We start from the raw sequence: 23,913 nt of genomic DNA on the forward strand, positions 1-23,913 counted from the left end.
AAGGGTGATGACAACAGTCCTGGCGTCTCGCAGCTAACACTGCAAACAACGGCGAAAGTGTGGGAGAGTGACTTCATTATCTGCTCAGGTAGCCATTACTCCACTTGGTCTTTACATAGCAAATAGTTGTTTGCTGCTATATTAATGCTCTGGATATTGAATTTAGCACCTTTAACAGTTTCTAGATATCTCTGAGGCCTAAGAAAAGGTAACACACAGGAGACGGGTAAGATTGCTTTTAGATCAGTGTTATTTGGATAATGATAACACCGGAGCAGCCTGAAGCTTTTGACAGACATTTTAAGTCCACTTCACAGAATAAAAAGCACATAAAGCTATAGAAACACAATTAAAAAAGCAGTGTAACATAACGCATAACAAATGTAGGATAAGCTGAAAACAAGTGAAAAATAAGGCATGTACACTGTTGTAGCTTCCTGCACTCATGCAAAAAACTGCAATTGGACATTTTTCTCTCAATATGCAGACAGCTATGAACTAACATGACTATGTGACCTTTTGTTTGATTTTGGATTGAAAACAGTTTTTAACTAGTCGTCTCCCTCAAACTGCTCTGCGATACTGTACGTTTTCGGCTCCTCGTAACTTGTTTAGAGTCTCTGTTCAAAGTCAGATAGTTGGGTCATGTAGTCAGCAGGATACTTGGCCGGTATTGTCCAGTATAATACACCGGGAGTCTCCCCAGAAGATGGATTGTGCAAAAACAGTCCTTTAACTCTGGAGCTTCCAGAGGATAATCTGCCTGTCCTCTCCGCCTGTGATCACCGTGGAGCACAGCTCACTCATCCACATAGCTGTGACAGCACCTGTGCAAAGACAACATTTTAACAATGAACATTATGTATACTCTAGTCTATTGCAATGTCTTTTTTTTAAAAACAGGTATTTACATGTAGCATTAGTACCTAGAGAAATTGGTACAAAGGTACAATTCAAAACCTTGGAATATAAGAAACAAACAAAACATTCACATAGAACCAGAGACCTGTACTACCAAGCAGGATTTGGGGTTAGCGAGGTAACTTCAGGTTTAACTCTGGGTTTTCAGTTCTACGACAGTGGTTCACTTCTTAACGGGGTAGATCGTCATAACGTTATTTAAGCTGGACACAGAACCGGCTCCAGAGCAGGTTATGTTCGAGATAAGAGATCAACTCTTATTAAAGCGCCTACTGACCAATCAAAGCACGGTGCGCAGATCGTAAGATAATATTACATAAATACGAAGAAGTCATAATCCAGACTAAAAGCAACAGTTTAAACTGCCATATGCAGAAAAAAAAAAATATCGCCAGCTGTGTGAATGCATAAATTAAAAGGCTTCATCACTGCCCCATCTAGAGCATGAGTAGATCTACAATTACAGTAGACGATAATTACATGTGTATCTATTAAATTAATGTGCTGCTTAGATGTATTCTTATGGCGTGCATGACAATATTTAGCCTTATTCTTTCAGCTGAAACCCCGGTGGTGTGAAACAGACTTGGGAGCAATTAAAAAATAAGAACATACTTGAAAGTGGTAAGTAGACTTAGGTAGGGCTGTACCAAACAGTTTGAAGCTTAATTCATAACATTGCCATTTGAATTTGGTAAATCAATAAATTATATTTATATTACCACATAACACAAAATCAGTATATGTTGTCTTATCATACAGTCACTTATCTGAATCAGCTTCTTGAGCCGTATATTGCCGTGAGACACGTCTAAGTCGTGCGTTTACAGTCCCACAGACTATATGCATTGCTTTGAGTTACCTTCCTGACGGTACTTTTATGTGGGTGATTATAAGACATGAAAGAAAGCCTGCTTACTGCTTTGAATTATGTTCTCTGCAGCTGAAAGAATAAGGCTAAAGATTATCATACACGCCTTAAGAATACATCTAAGCAGCACATTAATTTAACGGAATACACACATGTAATTATAGTCCGATATAGTCGTGTCCTAGATGGGGCAGCTGCAAGTGTTGCATTTCGCCTGGATTTATGTGTTTAACTTCGTATTTGTCTAATGTTATAGTTTGCTCTTCGTTTGCTGACACAGTAGACTTGTCCATGTTTGTGATTGGTCAAATGCTGCAAACACCGCCTCTTTTATGTGAACGCGCTCATGGCCAGATTGAGAAACCTTGGGTTGATTTACCCAGTTGATAACCACCGTTGTAGGACCACTTAGTGTGATTGTTGTTGTTAGGGAAACTTTGGTATTTTTCAACCTGGACCCTATTTCCCTATGTTTGTGTCTAAGTGATTAATTGGAACAATCATTTTTGAGATTGGTCCGGTATTGAGGGAGAATGTTGCAGCCGCCAGCCGCTAAACAAGCTGTAATGTAATAATTTGGGGCAACCTGGCACCGTCATTTTACCTTCCCTTAAAAATCTTGTTTTTGTCACTTGCTCAGATGTCTGACAACATTATGGAAAAGATCCTACAGAGAAATATAATCCTTTCCATAATGTTGTCAGACACATAACAATCTGAGCCTGTCAGTGGCAAAAACAAGCACTTTTAGTGAACATACACTGATGGTACCAGGTTGCCCCAAATGATTACATTAAAGCCTTTTTAGCGGCTGGCTGGCTGCATCGTTCTCCCTCAATACTGGACCAGTTTCAAAAATTGTTGTCCCCATTAGACACTTGGACACAAAAAACACGGGAAAATAGGGTTGAAAAATGCCGATAACTCGCTTCGTAGTACAGGTAATGTGGGAAGATTACCTGAGTGTGCAGGGATCCTCTGGGTGACTGTATTGCTGAGCAGGTCCCACAGCAGGAGGACACCAGACTGTCCCCCACACAGCACTGAGCTCCCGTCCCAGCAGAAACACCTGGACCCACACACATTAAATCCTTTTGACTTGCAGCATCAGTCAGCTAGGTCAATAAATTTTTCTTTTCAATGGCAGAGAGTTGTTAAGAGTTCACAGACAAACAAAGTCAAAGGTTCTGGACTTGCTAGGAATACAAATATACCACCCGCTAAGCAGAAAGCCAATTCAACACAACAGCATATAGAAAACAAAGCAGATCATCATGTATTTCCTATTACACATAACTACAATTTATAAATGCACAGAACTGGAAAAGGTCAGTTTAGGAATGTAGAGACTATTTTACCTAATAGTTTATTTGCCAGCAATGTGAACCTGGAAGTGTTGAGTACTGTACTAAATGTTGAGTTGGGCAATTTGCATAATTGGCATAATTAGCATAACCAACTATATGGACAATATTTCAGCAACTGTTTGGCCAATTTGGAGTGTTTTTTTCTGTATTATTTAGCCAAAGTCATATTATTCTAGTTTGGTATGGTACTTGCCTTTGTTACCTCCTATACCCAATTGTGAGTCACCTCGGAGTGTACTGGTCTGTAAACTGAACTGTAGATGTTCTGCATCATTTGGATAACTGTTAATAAATATCCTACAATTTATAACCGAGTTGAAGTTATTTATATCATTTCAAATACATAAGTTATCTGTCCAATCCAATCAATTTAACGTCCTCTAAAACAACTGAAACATAAAATCGGCCAAATGGGAGTTGAAATATGGCCACCTCTGGTTTTAAATGGTAATTTCAAATTTTTTAAATGTCAGAAATGGACTTTGCAACCTCAATAACTTCCAAAACCACACCATTATGCTAAATATGCGAATTGCCGAAGATATGCAAGTTAGCATCCAGCTGTTTCTAAATGCTGGGGACCCATACTGTACATTTCAAACATAAAACTTTGGTGTACTCAACATTTCCGGGTTCACAATAGGGCTCTATACGTTGGCATATAGACTATAAATACCTGTTTCAGTACAGTACTAATCACCTACATGTACAATGTATGGCAAAGAAACTCATTTAAAAAATGATTAAAATAAGATTTATAACAAATTCTCAATTATACTCTCAGGCTTCCTAAGGAGCTTCAACCTCTTGCTTTGGGTACAATCTTGCTTTCCTGTTGTGCAGATGGTTTGCTCTTACCTCTGCTCCTCCTCAGCTTTCACAGACGAGATCACCATTCCCGTCTGGACGTCAATCACCTTCATACAGGAGTCGGCGCCAACGCTGAGGATGTGTCGGCTATCTGAGGATGTAAAAATCAGAGTCGATACTTTAGTCGTGGTTTTCTAGGTGACTCAGGTGTTTACCGTCAGTTTTGGGATGTATCAGAGACAATCTTTGCTCTTCCAAAACAAGATCAATTTATTAGTTAGTTCAGTTCTTTAAAATGCACTTTCAGAGGCACAGATCATTGTCATGGTGATGTCATTTCTCAGTTGAGCTTTAAAAACTACTAATGGTGCTTAATGAAATAAAAAAAAAAACTGAATATAGCCGACTACTATACAGTACGTCTGTATACCCGTCACATATGCAGGTTTTTATAGGGCTTACAGACAAATTTATATAATACAGATTGCCAGGACACTAAGGTCTAGGAGGTATAATGGGGCAAACAGCGCTGCCAAAAAATAAAGCAGCTGCTGACCACTTCAATGCAGTGTGTGAAAGTTAGTGTATAAAAGGAGCTTAAAAGGTACAATGTGTAGGATTTGGCGGCATCTAGTGGTGTGGTCACCTCAGCTCTAGCACTTTTTGTGAGGACAGATGGTGTACCGTACATTACACAAATAACCTACCAGTTTCATATAAGGTTGGATTCTGTTCTACTTTTTACTGAACTTTAAACTTTGTCCCACTAAACACCGACCGGTACTAAAAGGGTCCTACAGCCTGCTTTGACACATACCAGGACTAAATGCCATGTGGTGGATGGTCCCAGTGTGGCAGTGGATTTGCTGCAGTGTCCCGTAGCTGCTGGTGTCCCAGATGGTGACGGTCCCGTCTTTACAGCCAGACGCCAGCAGAGTCCCCGCTGGACTCAGACCAATGGTGTTCACCTGTACACAGGTGAAAGACAGGTGATGCTAGTTTTGAACGCTGCTGCTCCACTCTCAGACCCCACCAGGATCCATTTCCTCTGTATGAATGAAATCAATTCAAAATAAACTGCTTTAAATGCAGAGTTAGCCTCCACACTCACCCCAGCGTCATGTTCCAACTCGGCCAGTAACTGAAACTGGGATCTCTTGTTCCTGGATGAGCTATCAGAAACGCACTGCCACACCTGTGAAATACACATCGGCATCATCTGCAACTCATCTCTCTATTAGACACCAACATACCTATATACATATTAAAAATTAATACATGCACCACATCTGTCGGCAACAATGATGTCATGTTCATGTATTTTTAGCATTTTTATGCAAGATAAATTCATGGTTAAATAATAATAGAATAGCATCACAGCATTAAAAGGTACAGTGTGTGGGATTTGGCGGCATCTAGTGGTGTGACTGAGTGACGTGAGCTGCTGAGTGCAAACCAGTGGTATTGCCATTCGCCTCGCTCAGAGGCCGTCCTTACCATAATAACACTACTTTAGGAGCAACGGAAGTCGGACGACGGCTGGCGATACCACGGTTTTACACTCTGCGGCCACATTACCGCAGTTTCACAAGCGTGTTGGAGAACTACGGTGGCCTTCAGGTAACGTAAAAACACCTAAGGCTCTTGCTAGAGACAGTGTTTGGTTTGTCCTTTCTGGGCGGGCCACATGGTGGACTCCGTGAAGAGGACCCGCTCCCTATGTAGATATGTAGGGTTCATTCTAAGCTAACGAAAACACAACGATTCATATATTTTCAGGTGATTATACACCAATGAAAACATAGTTATGAATATTATATTCCATTTCTGCCAATAGATCCCCCGAAATGTTACACACTGTTCCTTTAAGTACTTTAGTTCTTACCTTGACGGTGGAATCCCAGGACGCTGTGTACAGCCGGTCATCAAACCAACACACTTGACTGACGGCATCATCATGACCCATCAGAGTGTCCTGCCGCCTGCCGTACGGGATGGAGTAGAAATAACTAAGAGAAGAGAAACATTTGGGTCAGTGTGAAGTCAAAAAGATCATTCTGAAAATCATATACTCTGTATACTGTATACTATACATACACATTGTTGTCCCAGGAAGAACACACCACGGTTTTACCATCTGCCAGCATCAGACATGATGATAATGCCTGAAAAATAGCAAAGTAGTTTATTGTTTAGAGAGAATTGGAATTGATTAGAGAGATGGTCAAGTGGAGAGTAAATACAGCTGCATACCATGTTAGAGAAGGACATGCTTCTCTGGAAGTCCGTCAACTCTTTGGAAAACATTTTAAGTGTTGAGTCTGGAATAAAGAGAGATACAGATCAGTAATACAGAGTACAACTCCCACCGATGAGAAAACAACACTACAGGGAAGGAACATGTCAGCTTAAACTGAACTGTCATCAGTACCGTTTGAACCAATTTGCCCTTTCTACTTGTAAAATTGTTCACCTGGGAAAACTAATTCCAACTTTTAGTGTTGTGCTATTCCTTTAATTCTTGTGTGAGATTCAAACTGTGATGACATCACTTTGCACCATTATGGTAATAGAGGAACTCCAGAGGGCCACTAGAGGCAGAAGTGGCCATACTGTTGAGCACATACTGTATAAAATCTAGTGTTGTCAATCAATTAAAATATTTAATCGCAATTAATCGCACGATTGTCCATAGTTAATCGTGATTAATCGCAAATTAATTTCACATTATTTATCTGGTCAAAATGTACCTTAAAGGGAGATTTGTCAAGTATTTAATACTCTTATCAACATGGGAGTGGGCAAATGTGCTGCTTTATGCAAACATATGTATATATTTATTACTGGAAATCAAATAACAACACAAAACAATGTCTAATATTGTCCAGAAACCCTCACAGGTACTGCATTTAGCATACAAATATGCTCAAATCATAACATGGCAAACTGCAGCCCAACAGACAACAACAGCTGTCAGTGTGTCAGTGTGCTGACTTGACTATGACTTGCCCCAAACTGCATGTGATTATCATAAAGTGGGCATGTCTGTAAAGGGGAGACTCGTGGGTACCCATAGAACCCATTTTCATTCACATATCTTGAGGTCAGAGGTCAAAGGACCCCAGATTTAGCGTAAGTTTGGAGCACGACAAGCTAGCATGACATGGAGTTTGCTACAACCTAAAAATAACAAGTTGCCTTAATGCGTTAAATTAATTAATAATAATTAAAACAAATTAGCATTAACTTTGACAGCCCTAATAGAATCACATCATATAATGTCACTAAAATAATGCATTATGAAACAGGCCTGACTATAAAGTGGTTCAACAGACCCTGCTCTGTCTTTGCTACCCAATGATGATGGTAACTTGTTAACATTACACAAACATGGTTGTTATTGGGTGGAATCTGTAACCATAATGGATCTCGGGTAACTCTACACTGCAGTTCCTTAACAGAGTCAGTGTCTGTCTTTTGATCCTTTCTGCACCTCTACAATAAATCATTATTTGTCTCTGATTTGCGATGTAAAGATATTTTTACCTTGGGAAGTGGAGAAAATAGCTGCTCCATCTCGAGTCACAGCGATGCCCGTCACAGCCCTGCACATTCAACAGAACGACTCAGTTACACAAAAACACAACACGTGCAAACATTTCTAGAAGGAAAATGTGGAAGGGAGGATGTGCTTAGGTTAATGTAGCAGTCACATTAGTACAATTAGCAAAGACAAAACAGACTAAAATACAATTTCAGGGGGACTAGAAATGTTTGATAAGTGCAATGTTTAGAAATGTAAGAAAACACATTTTCAGTAAGTGCTCTACAGATTCTTTTTTTCCACATTTCTCTAAACTGGAGGAAGTAGTTTTACAGCCGCCACCTGTCCTCAGCAGTTCCCCCTCACAATACATTTTAACAAGTTATATTTGCTTTTCTGCAGCTGCCTGTCGTCTTATAGCTTTGTATGCACTTCCTCTTACTGGAACGAGAGCTTTCATTTCAGTTATATGTGGACTAGCGATGCAGTCTGCCTCCTGACTCACTCTTTATGGATCTTGTGGCTGGAGATGGGTTTCAGATTTCCCATGTTCGCCCAGGCTAACTTCCTGCTCTCCTCGGTCAGGTCTTCAAAGGATGAGTCCTCACTCTGAGAGGCTGCAAAAAACAACCACACAGGGAAAACTGCAGTACGGACTTATGGAGTGCAAAAATTATATGTTTATGTGTTAGATGGTGGTGGATGCTGCTTATGGCAATGTACCATTATGCAATTAATCACTTGAAATTAAATAAACCAGCACTTATGAGCAGTTTATTACATTATTTTTTACTTTATTTAATTTATTTTTGGTAAAGAAATGATCTAGGTTAGTTGAAAAAATAATCACCCTCGGATTGGACACACTTTGGTCTATAAATTAAGCGCTTCATTGGAAATATTTCACGGATTGTATGTAAATACACCCACCTTCTGAAGAAGAGGATCACACTATTCTAACAGGGATGATTCACTGAAATACAAATTGCCTCCCAAAGCAAGTGCTGCATTCACAGAAAACTCAGACCACTGGTCTTCTCCACTTAAGAAGTATGAATCATCATTGGCACCATGGGTCAAGCATGACTGTGCAGTTTACTATTATAACATGGCCTTAGAGGTGCTAAATACGAGATTGGGAGCATTTTCATTGTACGTCTCTCAACATGGCGACGGCTGAGCCAGCAGCTCGCAGCTAACGGTGCTAACCGTGAAAACAACGGCAACAGTGCTGACAGAGCCAACAGCGTTAACCTGGTGGGCGTGGACCGAAGGGTGGTTGCTACACTTCTGCGACGGAGCCGCCCTTGGGTATAGCCTTATCACATATAACCGCCGTATGAGCGTAGTGCAGAGCAGTGGCCATGAGCTAGCCAGTGGGGCACTCTCACATGAACTAGGATGCACTAAAAGCACACACGGCCGCCCCGGCTTTGTCAACAAAGCAAGAAGAAGCTGGGATTACAACACACATAGGAGGGAGAGAGACTTCATTCTCAGGTAGACATTACTTCTCCATATCTTTACATAGCAAATAGTTATGCTGCTATATTAATGCTCTGGATATCATATAGAGCACCTTTAATTTGAAAGAGCTGCCTCTTACACAAGTTGTTTTGATTCTTTTTAACTGTGTGTGTGTGTTTCTGCAATCCTACCTGGAGACAGTTCACTGATTGGCGAGTTGCTGCTGGGGCTTCGAGTTATGTTATGAAACCTCGGTGTGATCCTCTGAGGGTGAGGGATGGTGAACAGCTGTTTGGGCGTCTGGCCGAACTCCAGGATCTGTGTCAGCATGGCGATTCTCTGGTCAGGGTCCTCGATGCTTTCTCAGAGAAACGGAAAGTTAGTTCCATAAAGTGATGTTAAATATCTTCAATAATAATAATAATATACGAGTGATTTTCTTTGATACCTATCGCAGTCGATGCCTCCTTCATAGGTCAGTGGGTGAAACACTGAAAGAGAATGAGATAAATATGAGACTCTGTCTGGTTTTGGTGGGGGTGATGTTGAAGAACAGCTGCTGTTATTTTACCATTATGGGCTGCGACAGCTTCACTGCCTCTCTGTTTAAAGCCAAACACCAGGTCAATCCACTCATGAAGGTGCTCCGACACATACTGACTCTCCAGTGCTGTCTTGTGCTTTTGTAGAAAATCACTGCTGTCTGCGGGGAAAAGAGTATGACATTATGTTGACAGGTGGGTGTTGGCGTGGAATGAGGGAGGATATGACACCTGGGTCCAACAGAGTTTACATGCATACCATGATCAGATGGGAGGAAGTTACCTGAAGCCCACGGGGGGAGAACAACCTCGCCGACTAAGCTTCCGTTCTGCCTTCTGCCCAATTCAAGACTTTGTTTGTTTTCCAGGAAGCTGTAGTCATTCCCATAAAACTCTGGAGTCAACTGGATTATAGGAAACGCATACAGAAGTCATGAAACACATTCTCTACAGAGGCCAAATAAAGACTGATACCATGCTTTGACAGGGAGATACAGTATGATCATGCACCTCCAAAATAGCACTGTACAAGCAGATAGTCCCTTCATCACTGACTGAATGGATCAATTGCTTGTTTCAGACTAATCCATAATGCCCAGTTTATGGCTGGGGAAGACAAGTCTGAAGAGGTGGGTTTTGAGGGCTGTAAGGTTTTGAGGTAGTGAAACAGGATGAAAGAAGTAAAGCATGGTGGAGAAACGAGCAGCAACAGTCAGACAGGGATTGTTCCAGTGATCAGACACAAGTGACAAAAATCCCACAACTCTCACCAACATGTAGAAGACAAATGGACAACAAAACAGTTTCACAGGTGTAGCAGACTCCAGTGGCTGAAGTTACACTCAACCTGACCCCCCTCTCTGACACACTACACTGCTTTCCCACCTGGCATAGATACCTGCAGTCTATACCAACAGTGAAGGGCACATAAACTCTCCCTCAATAAATGTACCCATAAAAATATTACTATATACAAAATGAACATGACTATTGGCTTATACAGATGAATCAAAAAGTATAATAGACTGAAGAAATATCAAACAAAAGACAACTTAAAGAACCCTCTCCCCTCTCCCCTCTTCCCTCTCCGGCTAATTGGTTCAGCCTAACAAGGTAATTGAGCTCAGTTTGAGTCCTGTGTGCTCCAGGAAAACACGCTCCCAGAAGTAGACATCACAGAGAATGCTCAGAGGAGTTTCCCAAAATAAAAGCAAAAAATAATAACATGAACTTCCTGTATTAGTCTGTTTTGTTGAACTTTACACCGTCAATGGGTAAGTGTGTGTCTTTTTTCACCTTAGTGAGGATGATGCTTCCCAGCTCCTTCACGAGGGCCTTTTTGAATAATGGCAATGTGGGGGCATGTTTGATGAGGTTACTGTAGGTATTAATGAGTTCCACAGAGAGGGGGTGACGACTGAACACTAAGATGCTATTTACTATGCTGAAACAGTATGTGAGACTTTTTAGTATAACCGAAACCTTAGTATGAAACCAGCAGTATGAAACCAGTAGTATGTGACTTGCATGCTATTTCCAGTGAAATATTACAGTATGCAACGCTGGACACCACGGCGGCATAAATATCCCACAATGCAATGCGGTAGTGATGACAACGTTCATAACAGACGTCAACAGACAGCTCTGTAACATCAATAACACTTCAATTTAAGTATAAGATTTCCCTTTACTGGGCGTAATAGATATTTAAAAAAAATTCAGACTTTGATTCTCACAAACGGTTGTTTTGGTCAGATGAGGTTGGCATGGGTTACCATGGTTACACGTCTCCAACCGGCAAGGAGGCTCTCAGGAAGTGACGACATAAATTACTGCTCAGTGCGTCCCAAAAGATACAACTACTGATTATTTATCACAAAAGTATGTTGAACGATAGTACACATATTGAGTATGTAGTGCATAGTATGTGATTTTGGAAGAAGCCCATGTTCATGTTGGTGAACTGAACAACTCTGAATTGGCTGTATTGATAATGCAAACTCTTCACTTCTAGGAAAATATTAGGTGAATATTACAATAGTGTCTAACTGTCATAATACAAAGTAGAGTCATATTTTACCTCTTTGAAGTCAGTTGCCCCCTCTAAGCAGTTTTTCCATGTATCACATATGCTGTAAGAAATAAATGCAGGTCAGTAAATACCAACGTTCAAAATCATACTATTTTTTAAAGCTCAAAATACTACATTATATAATAGTAGTACTATAATAATGTGTAATAATTTACAGATTCAATGTCATTTGTTTTTTTCCCCCATAATATCCTTAAACTGTATAAGAAACAAACCTCTAATTGTACAGTATCAAGAAATATCTTCATAATTTATTATATTTTTCGGTGCTAAATTGTTCCAAATTGTAAATTCTGCATTGCATCGCTGATCTCTGACTGATGATATCCTACATTTCGTGGCTTACCAAATTTGAAGTAGAAAGTAATGTACCTATTAAACATGCGATCTGCATGGTCATAGCGGCCATTCTGGAGACACAGCATGTGCTCTGGAGCTGCAGAGGAGAAGACAGTAAGCAAAGCATTAACAAAAATATTACCTTCATTTTTCAGTAGAAAGACAGCAGCTACATATCAACAGACTCTAAGACCCAGAACACATTTACAATAGAAATGACTTAACCTCATATTTGTGTAATTAGTCTCTAGACTGCTGTAGTATAACACCTTAACAGCTGTCGTGAAAGGCATTCCATAGAGATTAAAAAAGAAACCAAGAAAATGCTATTTGATTTATTATTCATTTATGTTTTGTTTGTTATTTTGGCCTACATGGTTTGCCTACAGGCTAAAACTATGCCATATGTACTGAGGTTGATAATGAGGCTGCAAGAAGAATTATACTCTCTATCGTATTACATCTAAAACATGTTCATGTAGTAGTTTTTGAGGGTACAAAGAAAAATTTGAGTTTCTGTTTAGAGAAGATTTAGATTAGATTAGTGCATATATTATCATATCATATATTGCCTTGTGTTTTTCCATGCAAATTATTGTTGTTTTGTTACTTTTGTTGATAATATTTTACTCGCTGTTCACTTTAACTTGTACAGCACTTTGGTCATCTCCAACGTGTTATACAAATAAACTTGACATGTTAGTGTTATTTAATGAAGTGACAGGCTTTGCACCTGACAAACATCCGTCTACAGCAAACAGAGACAGTATTCTTAAGAGTACAGACAAGCATGCAGACAAAAATGGGAACAGTGGTTGAGCAGTGGTAATAAACACCCTGAATGTATACTGCTGTGTTTACTGTGCTTCCATACATGCTGTAGCTTTAATGATGAAGTGTGTGACATACCCACTCTGACCAGGTAGAAGAGGACGTAGCCTGGAGAGGAGTAGTGACTGCCGTAAATGAAGCGAGGATCAGGCATGCCTCTGTAGCGAGCCTGTCAACATGACAACTCTGTTTACTGATACTCTTAGTACAGAAACAACATGTAACAAACACTCAGCTACACATAACTGTAGTTGGAGTTTTTGCCCAGCAGAAAGTTAAATAAAATCCATAGACGTAGTCAGTGGGTTATATGAAAAAGAAAACACAGATGCAGCAGAGTCTCACCAGCAGTCGGTCGAGTCGCTCTTTGTTTAGAGCTCCCACAGGTTTGCCCAGGTCCCTGAATGTGGCGGCGTTGGTCATATCTGGGAAATATAGGGAGAAGCCAATGAAGCAAAAACAATTTTTTTGCATGCAGTATAAATGTGTGATTTTTGTCTATTCTAAAAATGGGATCCAATGAGCCCAACTTTTTTATTTCTGATTTATGACTAGAACAACATGACACACAGTGCTGAGCTGCATTTCAAATCAATCTTCAGTTTCCCAGTTTTCAGATGATGTACACCACTTCTATGCGACATCTACAGTTGACCTGCTATCTCCCCCTAAAGACAGCCTGTCCCCCCCTAAAAAGACAAAAATGGGTCTATGGTAAAGAGGGGTGGAGATAAAAATGTTAATACAGCGATTACAGCCCAATATCAAGATCAGTTATAAAACCAGCTGGATGGTAAGTACAGTAATTACATGCCAGAAGCTGGATGGGTATTGATCCTGATCACCCTCTGAAGTAACATGTTATGTAAATCTGTGTGTATTGCTTTTCTGTAGACCCACCCAACTGCGCGCTGGTGTAGTCAGCGATGACCCAGGGGAAGACGGGATACTGGGAGAGGTCGTTGCAGCTGCGGTCAGCCAGGTTGTTGAGGTGAAGAAGATACTGGTAGTTGCTCAGATGGCCGCGCTGCCACTGCAGCATGTAACTCTCTGCTGTGTGCTCCGTCACGTGGTTCTCTGAGCAAGACGGAGGAAAACAGCAGAGTTAAGTTAGTGTCATGGGGTTTCACCAATATTGGTTTCAAAAGGCAAATGCCAATATCTTGGATCAATGCTGACAGCTGATACTCATTGAGGTCATCAAGGGAGTGTAAAACCCTCCTCGGAAAGCCTGGTTACATCATTCTATATCTGCATCAGGTTGAAGAGTTTTTGACCTTTGAAGGCCAGTAACTTACATCCATAAGTCTTAATCTTGTTTAGGAACTCAAGACACTCTGGAACAGATTCACTAAAGTGGCTTTGAGTTTTCTCACCCAGGAAAGTAGCGATGTAGTAGTAGACTTCATCCCTGTCAGCCGTGTTGTAAAACTTCAGGTAGATGTCGGAGCAGAAATCATTCTCAGTACAGAACACCTCGAGACCCTGGGTGATGAGAGACATGCACACAAACATGAGGATTTGAAATTATTGGAGCCTTATTTATTTGCTCACTCTGACTAGTTGTACTCACCAGAGGTCTGAGTCCATGCCGTCTTTTGTAGATTCTCCTGACACTGTGGAGTTTGATTTGAATGACCTGTTCCTGAAATGACAAGCCATATAAAGATGATATCACTACCTCAGCTCAATAGCAGAACTCAGCATGTCCACTCGGGATGCGGCGGCTCACCGGATATCCATTGAGAGGCTGGAAGTAGAGGCTTTCATCCGTTATGCAGACGTGGCCCGGATTGGACACCAGAGGCATGACCATCTCCACCGCACACTCCATGTGAGGCTTCTCAGCAACACTCTGAAAGCTTCACATCAGATTACCTACATTGTCTTATCCAGCTGCATACTCCAACAGAAACTATTAATACTACAACAATACATTTTTCAATCATTAAAATACATTTTAGAAAAAGTGGTGTAACAGACAGTGAAATGTGAATCAAATTGTTAAAGTCAACATACCAATTTTTGTCAAAAGATGACCTCGCCAGTCGGGATTGTAAATTGGCTGCAATCTAGAAATACACAAGAACTGTATGTTTGATCACAGATGATTATATGATGGTTACCAACAATTAAAAGGACCAGTGTGTAGGATTTAATGGCATCTAGTGGTGAGGTCGACCCCACCCTTTCCAAGCATGTCGGAGAACTACGATGGCCTTCAGGCAATGGTGTAGCCACGGGCCTGTGGCAGGGTGTGCCTGTGCCATCCACAGAGGCAGCTGGCACACCCCAAATTCAGATGCAGGAAGAATTTTTAGTTATAGCCTTACTAAAACAAGTTACTGTTACTAAGCAAAACAACCCATCACTATCCATCTGCGGCCGTTGTATATTTCTGCTAAAGAAAGTTGGCAGCCCTACACACACATTTAGCAGAGAAAAAAGTCATGGGCAGTCATTGCGTGCGGCCGGGACCGGGAGAGGCTGCACAGAGCTGTGGTAGAAAACTAGAGGGCAGCTGGCAGCATCATTTCTTGCTGCATTCACTTGCACTCAGACATCAGAGTTTTGCTCTTGTGAATTTCAAACTAGCCACAACTTTTTTTCTTTACAACTCATATAGGGCTGCTAACTATTCTTAGTTTTGGGTGATTATACACTAATGAAAACATAGTTATAATACTATATTCCATTTCTGCTAATAGATCCCCCCCCTAAATCCTACACCCTGGACGTTTAACACTTCACTATAATCATGCACTGAAGGATGGAAGATTATGTGGAGTAAAGTACAAGCAGCAGAATGGATTATTCATGCTGGTTTTCCATCATCTTTCAGGCTTTAGAGGAATACTGTGTGCTTGAACTTTAAGTATTGATTGACTCACCATTGCAGTCTGGTCTCCAAGCTTTTCCAGACAGGACGCCCTGTGGAGCTGCAAAATTCACCAGAGTCAAAATGAGCAGAGCAACACTAACACACACCACAGCAAATGCCAAATTTCAAGAGCGATCAAACAGCTCGGTTTATTAAAACAACTCCCATGACTCTGAGGTCGTAGTGGATGTAAATTAACGTCCCAATCCTGGTGCCGCTATTGTTTGGGAGCAGCTACGTACCTGAAGTAATGTCTGAACGACATCTTCTGTTTTACTCCAACCTTCCAACTGAAAAGTCACTTTCTTTGTCCCCTGCCAAAGTGATGAGATAAATGTAATTGTTTCATTTGAATAAATGAGCAAATATTGGAGCATTTTCTGAGTTCCCTGCACAACTTCTTCTGCATAATTCTTTGGGTAAATGCTTCCGTATGGATTCAACCACTTCTTTAAAGTCTTAATGTTGACCTTATAGCCGAAATTTTGCTGTTTTAGTGTGAGAAATAGCATGACAACGTAGGTCCCAGAAGACCCAACCTTGTAGCCAAATGTGATGTCTGGAAAACACTGCAGCAAAGTCTCTAAATTGCTGAAACCCACATTGTATCTGAGGCTGTGACTACTCAAGTGTGACTGATAGTATTTCACACACTATCAAAACTCAACAGGACCTTTACTCTTTGCATGTTATCAAGCAGAGACAATAAAAACAGACTACAACATGATAAATGCACAGATTTGCATGAATGGATTTTCATACTACAAACAGACACAGAGAGCGCAGTCAAGTCTATGCAAACAGCTCCTGGCATGTTAACATGAGAGGAGAACACCCGTTGGATTTCAGTTGACTCACCCTTTCATTTCTGTAAGGTGCTATGACGTTGCTCTCTTTGATGTAAATAACCTGAAATTAAAGTGAAAATGAAATTAGTGTTTTTGCTTTTAAATGTTGCCATGACAAATAATACACTGCTGGAACAACTAAAGATAATAAATCTGGACAATCAAAGATAAATGAAAGAACAAACTATTACTATTAATTACAGTGTAACAAGCCACGGGGACTGATTCATCTTTGAAGATCAATATGTACAAAAATATTATATCTATATTTTAATGATGACTCACCTGTGCACATAAAATAGAGATGCTAGATGGCCTCGGTCTATGAGAAAAACACAAATAAGTTCAAATGTCAATGTAGCTCATTACTTTATTTACATTACTTTTTATAAAAGGGAAAGTTCAAGATTCAAACCAAAATTACATTCAAAATTAAAATAGTTAAATTGAATTTGGGGATTTTGCTTATTAACCAACATCATGTGTTTTAAACTAAACAATATGAGTACGTTATCCAGAAACCAGTACCACAGTTTGGTTTAAATGAGAACAATCTGCTTAATTATTTGTAGATGTTGGTTTCAAAATTGGTTTCCAAGTATAGTTAAAGGCAGAATGGGCATGAGACTCATACAAAAATAATCCCTCTCATTTTCTCACTTTCTTACATAAAAACGTAGCGACCAAGTACCAGATCGTATGCACACATCCGAGAGGAAACTGTGAAAATGGTGGACACCGTGCCAAAAAACCACCAAAGCGGACAAAGCTCATTCCAAAACAAGAGTGAACGTTGTGTTTACAAACCGCAACCAACAAATCCTCCTCATTCCGTCTTAACATTTGCTTGCCATTTTGAAGTTACCAGACCAGTTTGACAAACTGAATAAACATCAGCGTGTGAACTCACTCATTGAAAGGGTTGTTCTCTCTCTCCACAAACTCAATCTTCTTACAGTCTCGAAGAGGAATCTGCAGAAAACAGAGACAAATAATGATGTACCATGATTTATAATGATGTATGGTAACTGCATCTAGTGTAGAACAGACACACAATCCACAATATAACATCCATGCAAAACATGCAATAAAGTTGACACAGCTGGCTTTAATATGACTAAAGGTTGACTTTCAGTATGTTAACCTTTTTCTCATTTCTCTATAACTGCATGTATCTACTGTTAGTTCTTATATCTTCAGCTTTCTGAGATAAGATTATTAGAAGATATTAGACTTTCATACTAATATTTCCAATTTATGGCAAAGTCATTATTTTTTATACCTCATTTCCTGTTTGGTTGAAAAACATACTACAGTATACATAAAAATATTATTAAAACAAACCTTTAAAATTGGCTCTGCTAGATCCTCTGGATCAAATATGACAGATCTGGAACAGACCTTGAATGAGCCTCTGACTTTTCTGGAAGGAAAATAGCCAACGTTAGCTTGCAAAAAAGAATAACACAAATATAACCTGATACATGAATTCATATTTTGCATAACAAGGAAACGGATATAATATAAAGAAATTAACCATTCTTTGAGAAAGGTTACGGAGGGGGGAATGCTAATTATTTGTGAGCTCGTTTTTAAAAAACGTTTTTTTTCTCCTAGCCAGAATGAATTCAAACAACAGTTTATAAAACCAGAATTTACAATTTACCAAGTGTAATAATTGTGCAAGCAATCATGTTTTGTGAGGCACTCATCTCGTTTTGTGCTGTAAAGCAATCCAACAGATTTCTAGGCTAATCTGGCATTGTAACAAACTGTATAAAATACAGTGTGCTGACTGGTAGAGATTGGCACAATTATACTAAGGACACCAAATAAAGAGGCAAAAGACAGATTATCACTGTAAGGTTCATATCACGTATCAGTGGCAATAAACTTCTTCACATAAATCTGTCCCTTCTCCTTATTGGACACACAATCCACCTGCTTTGATAAGACAATAAAACTAAATTGCCTGAATAATCTTGTTCTGAGATGCTTGGGATTTTTTTTTCGTTTGCTCAAGCCCTCTGAACAGGATAAGATGCTGTTTGAACAGCTGCCACAAGCTTTACAGGCTTTGACTAAATATCAGTACCTGCAAACCCCTGATAAGTACAAGAAACGTGCCTCAAGCATATCTAGAGGTTTACAATTTACTCTGGTTTGGTACACACTATTGGGGTTTGGCATCACAACATGGTGATCAGGATTATCACATATTATGACAGGAAGGTTGAAACAAAAACAAAACAACTGGTGAACCCATGCTGAAAATTCACAGATTCATCTACGTAACATATGGTGAAGTGACTGATTTCACTAGTTGTAGATGAAGCATTGTCATCTATCTAAATTACCTTTCCTTTTTTGAACTGGTTGTCATGTGGTATGCAGTGTGCTGTTCAAAATAATATTCCTCCAAATCCAGCAACAGGAGAGAAAATCTGGGGGGAAACAACAATAGAGGAGAGTTAGATAACGTGAAACTACTGTAAAATGACAGCTGCAGTGTATTGGACATCGTGTAAACAACAGGGTCAACCTACCACTAAAATAAGACAATGCAGGGACGAACACTAGACAACAACTAAATCTAAGTTATTAAAGGGGAACTCCACTGATTTTATACATCATAGTCTGTTTACAGGTCTTGGGGAGTAATACTGTGTAATGTGAAAAAAAGTTGCATCAAGCATTGTGTGGCTCCAGGAGGAGCTGCCCGAAATCTGATAAATTGCCTCAAGAGGTGTCACTTGAGTGATATCATATGCTCGAGTTGCATTGTGGGACGGAATCTCTGGTTCTGCTGCATCGATTTAGATTTTTTTTTTTGAACTCTCATTCATGATTGCGTCAATGTTATAGGGTGCAAAGCTAAATCTGTGGAGTACTCCATGCCAAAAGTTTGTTTTCTTCAGTAATTTGGTATATACAGCTTTAAAACAGTCCTATATTTTCCATTCCATTATGTATTTTGAACATGTTTAAAATAATAAGACATCAAAACAAGAATAACCACTAAAAAGAACAGTTAACATATTCAGCCAATTCTAAAATCATAAAGTACCAATTCTGAATGAACTAAATAAATTATGATAATATAATATTAAATGTCCGAAAAAGAGTAAGAGGAGTAAACACTTATATGGTCCTAACCCTTTCTATAACTTAAATAATTAACTTAAAGTTGATCACACATACACATAAATAATCATCTTAATATACAAAATAATAATAAAAAAAACAATAATGATCCATAATGATCAGTTGAAAAACACAAACTGTAAATTTGAATTCATTCAGACAAACTCTTAATTCCACGTTAATTTAGCTAAAATGTATGTGGGCAAAACAAAAAAAGGAATGTGCCTTTAAATAAATAAATACCTGTGTTTAGTGTTGAATGCTAAAGCATCGTTAATCTATTGTTTCCCCTATACTGGACTTCAGGTTGGATCACAGGCTGTTTCCCATCATTCAACATTTAAATACAAAATTTTGGAGCTGCTGGAAAGCACTTTCTTTTTTTTTTTGTGGGACTACGCAGTTTCCCTATAGTTCCAGTCTAAGGCAGGCCAAACACATCCTGGACATAAAGTATCTCTGTACTGGAAAAATACATATCAATCATATCTGAATCTGATACTACTGTACATATAGACATTTTAAGCACCACTATCATTAGTGTTAAACTAATTGTGACAATAATGTTAATCTAGTTATTACTAGAAACCATGCATGGGATCTCACTCTGTTTTTATTGTCAAAGCTAGTGTTTCTCAATATTGACACTACATTTCCCATAAACCTATGTGCTTCATTTAATTCCTGCTGGACCCTATTGGACATGATTTTTCCTTTAGCCTTTCACCATCCACAATTTCTAGAAATCCTAAATGGTCGAGTTGTTTACACATGACAAACATCAACCTCTTCCCATCAAATCCAACCCCCCAGGGTAATAAACATAACATAAAGTGCAACACTGAGGCTGACTGGATTTTATCCATCCATCATCTGTAACTGCTTATCCTATTCAGGGTCGCGGAGGGGTGGAGCCGATCCCAGCTGACATTGGGTGAAGGCGGGGTACACCCTGGACATGTCTCCAGACTATCACAGGGCTGACACATAGAGACAGACAACCATTCACACTCACATTCACACCTACGACACATTTAGAGTCAACAATTAACCAAACCTGTCTTTGTCTGTCTTGGACGGTGCTAACCACCGCACCACCGTGCAGCCCTGACTGGATTTTATGATTGGGGTAAATGCTGCCATACAACAAGTATGGTGACAATTTGTTGGTATTATCATACTACATAAGGAACAGCATGGGGCATCTTTTGTCAGACCGGCATGCAAGAACATATAACATTATTAATATGTTGATATGGAAACTAAGTCAACAGCTAAATTAATAAATGTCACAAAACCAAATTTTTAAGCTGCACAATACCAACAATGAATGAAGAACCAGTTCTGGCCAGTACTGCATCTTTCTCCAGTGTTTAATATTCTGCTTACTAGTAACAGTGCTTTGAAACCACATGTGGTTTTCAGTGCGTGACATGCTCACTTCCTTCCTTTACATAAATGTATACACCTTAGGAACCAGAATAGCATTGTAAGCACACTGTAAACTAATGTAAGTAGATGTTAACTGATGATATATTTAGATAACAGCTTAATAAATTGTGGCAGGGCTGTATAGGTAATGAAAAGATTTTAAATTCTCTTTCTGATGATTATGTTTTGTTATGCTTGTTATGCTATGTTTGGGAAAAAAGGAATTAAAAGAATTTTCCCCCCCAAAAAATTCACTTTCTGATATTTGTCATGCTCACATGGGAAATCGGTGCTTTAAATTGATGGGGCAACCCATATAGTCTATTTAACCATAATTTACTAAATGAACATCATGCTGTATTAAAGAAGACTTGAAACTAGCGATTGAGTCCATAAACTCATGTTTACAATGTCACTTCCGCATTGGCCTCACTTCTCAGACCTGGAGGTTGCCCACTGGCCGTGACGTAACCATTGATCCACATTAAAGGGATATTACAGTATTTTTCAACCTTGGTCTTATTCTCATAAGACTCATGTTGCCGTTCTGACTAATGGGTCATGCTACCTTTGCACTCACCACCACCAAATGGCTCTAATGTTTACTCGCATGTACACAAACCGGTGTGTGCAGATGAACAGTCAGCTGTTTAGTTAGCTGCCAAGTTGCCCAGGAGAAGATCTTTCGATTTTTTTAATTCAAAATTCTCAGATTCCAGCTTCTTCAATGTGATTATTTTCTGGTTTCTTTACTCCTCTATGACAGTGAACTGAATATCTTTGAGTTGTGGACAAAACAAGACATTTGAGGACATCATCTTTGATTTAGCTTAGCTAATTTGAGAAGGGACAGTGCAAATAAATAAAAACATATGGTATAAAAAATGCCAGAATTACCCAAAAGGCTATTTTTCATCTGTTGTCCCTGGTCATGGTGTTACAGAAGGCATCCTAAAATACAAACATGTTGGGCTTTGGGAAAAACTGATCGACATTTTTCACCATTTTCTGACATTTTATAAACCAAACAACTAATCAATTAACCGTGAAAATAAATGATAGATTAATTGACAATGAAAATAATCATTAGTTGCAGCCCTAAGTTAGCATTACGATCACGGTTATGTGAATAAGACACAGTTTGAAAATAAACAGAAAAAAAATACAGTTTCTTTGTCAACGTCAATATTAAATTCAGTGTCTTCACTATTCATTCAGTTTTTAGTGCCACAGCAATCCCTGGCCCATGTTACCTCCATACAAATGATTTTAATGGAGTTCCATGCAGTGAGGTCATCAGATTTTGAATTTGGGAAAAAGAGAGCACTGGTATCAGATAAAGTTGAGGTATCGAAATTAGCATCGGGAGAGGAAAAAGTTGGAATAAATCCTGTAACATCAGTGGAGATTTCAATGTTCACTAATTGTAACTAGGACTGTGTATCAGAGCACTGGGATCTGCATTTATCACAGTAACATGCAGCATCATAGCACTACTTTGAGAGTGCACATACACTGAGAGGGTGCATATCTTTGCAAATTAAATAAAGTATTGACTGAGTTAATCTTTGCATGTTAACTATTCATTAAAAATCTATAGTGTTTTTGAGAATCTACAGTATCACAAAACATAATATTGCAATACTCTGTATTTTCAATATGTTCTTACACCTTGTAACCTGTGATGACTGAAGCAAAAACTAATCTAATCTCATTTATTTCGATATGCAGCCCTATACACTAATACTAACACACAAAATGGACAATTTAACCACTGGTCTGAAATAGTTTCTCCTCAATTCTTCCTCCTGGCCAAGTAAAGGTTTGTACAACTCCACTGAGTAGTCTGGAAACCCAATGCTTCATTTTATATCAGAGCCACGTGGAACATCATTCAAAAGCCTTCAAGAGGTGACCCATGTGGTCAATTTGGAACATATATAACTCACCAAGGACTCAATAGGACACTACTTTTTCCATTTGTTCAAAATAGCAGCTATATGATCCATAATGTGGGGGGATACTCATATAGCCTAGATATTGTTGTTGCTGCTGTCAGGTCAGAAATAGCCTGTTTAAGGTTATAGAAAGTCACACCAGGGTTTAAAACAGACTGTATAGAGCTCAAACAGAGAAGATATTGGAGGTTTTATAACGGTTTACTATGAATAGACTTCACTTCATAGCGTTAGCAGCAGTAGCACACAGCCTCAGACCAGGCCACTCACTGAGCCTTCAATAACAACAGAGTGCATCACACACAGCTGACAGAGGAGCGCTCATTAGTGGCCTGACGGTCTAATGGGATGCATCCACAGTCTGCTGCTGCCGCTGCGTCTAAACAACCACACTATGACAAACAATGTGACGTTAACAACAAGAGGAGCAGCACAAACCTTTCTTTAGTTCGCTCTTGCGTCTTTAAAAAAGCCATGACTGCACACCATCCTCTAGAGAAGTGGACGCAGACCAGCCGAGCAGCCCACAGTCTCAGTCTGTCTGTCTGCTCTCAGACACATCTCTGTCAACACGGAAACCTGCTGCACACCACGTGACTCACCCTCAGACAAATGATCCATTAACAAAGGACAAGAGAGAGGGCTCACTCTGACGCGATTTCGGGATACCATAACTACGTAACATAATTTAGCCCAGGCTGAGGTACCCTTATTTTATCAATAACAAGATAGCATTTTTATTTTAATTTTACATTATGAAATTTTTTTTTTTTTTTTTTAAGAAATGGTAAAATGCTTTTGGTTGTTGCCTATACTGTGTATCACAAAATACATAATGATTGGTACAATGTTTTGATGGGTGTAGTA

The 23,913-nt window shown here is 39.3% G+C and overlaps 1 protein-coding gene and 1 long non-coding RNA gene across 4 annotated transcripts in view; both read right to left on the reverse strand.

Annotated features, from left to right (window-relative positions):
- Positions 1-23,913, reverse strand: part of LOC141759893 (uncharacterized) — a 488,172-nt gene that overhangs the window by 460,888 nt on the left and 3,371 nt on the right. The gene's annotated exons all lie outside the window — the stretch shown is intronic.
- On the reverse strand, positions 237-23,644 carry nsmaf (neutral sphingomyelinase (N-SMase) activation associated factor). 3 transcript variants are annotated; one of them, XM_074621222.1, is made up of 31 exons: positions 23,485-23,644; positions 18,871-18,957; positions 17,858-17,936; positions 17,424-17,485; positions 16,799-16,835; positions 16,524-16,574; positions 15,908-15,979; positions 15,676-15,723; positions 14,804-14,856; positions 14,517-14,646; positions 14,358-14,429; positions 14,161-14,269; positions 13,685-13,861; positions 13,130-13,209; positions 12,863-12,953; positions 11,987-12,050; positions 11,603-11,654; positions 9,806-9,926; positions 9,552-9,683; positions 9,429-9,471; positions 9,172-9,338; positions 8,019-8,130; positions 7,516-7,574; positions 6,223-6,290; positions 6,067-6,134; positions 5,855-5,978; positions 5,081-5,164; positions 4,787-4,937; positions 4,018-4,120; positions 2,752-2,861; positions 237-827 (listed from the first exon to the last, which is right to left on the reverse strand). In XM_074621222.1, the coding sequence occupies exons 1-31, from the start codon at positions 23,520-23,522 to the stop codon at positions 733-735; spliced, it is 2,739 nt and encodes a 912-aa protein (XP_074477323.1). In that variant the 5' UTR covers positions 23,523-23,644; the 3' UTR covers positions 237-732. The 3 variants fall into 3 exon arrangements, with proteins under 3 accessions (XP_074477323.1, XP_074477324.1, XP_074477325.1); XM_074621223.1 differs by lacking the exon at positions 23,485-23,644 and adding an exon at positions 23,038-23,192; XM_074621224.1 differs by lacking the exons at positions 11,603-11,654; positions 11,987-12,050; positions 12,863-12,953; ... (12 more) ...; positions 18,871-18,957; positions 23,485-23,644 and adding an exon at positions 10,033-10,553.

This window comes from Sebastes fasciatus, chromosome 21, assembly GCF_043250625.1.
Source record: "Sebastes fasciatus isolate fSebFas1 chromosome 21, fSebFas1.pri, whole genome shotgun sequence".
In the NCBI taxonomy this organism is placed as follows: Eukaryota; Metazoa; Chordata; class Actinopteri; order Perciformes; family Sebastidae; genus Sebastes; species Sebastes fasciatus.

Coding starts and splice junctions, on each gene's coding strand:
- nsmaf (XM_074621222.1), bottom strand. CDS start 23,522: ATGGCTTTTTTAAAGACGCAAGAGCGAACTAAAGAAAG. Junction 17,486..17,857: donor TAGCAGAGCCAATTTTAAAG/GTTTGTTTTAAT, acceptor TGTTTTCTGCAG/ATTCCTCTTCGAGACTGTAA. Junction 13,210..13,684: donor CTACACCAGCGCGCAGTTGG/GTGGGTCTACAG, acceptor TATATTTCCCAG/ATATGACCAACGCCGCCACA.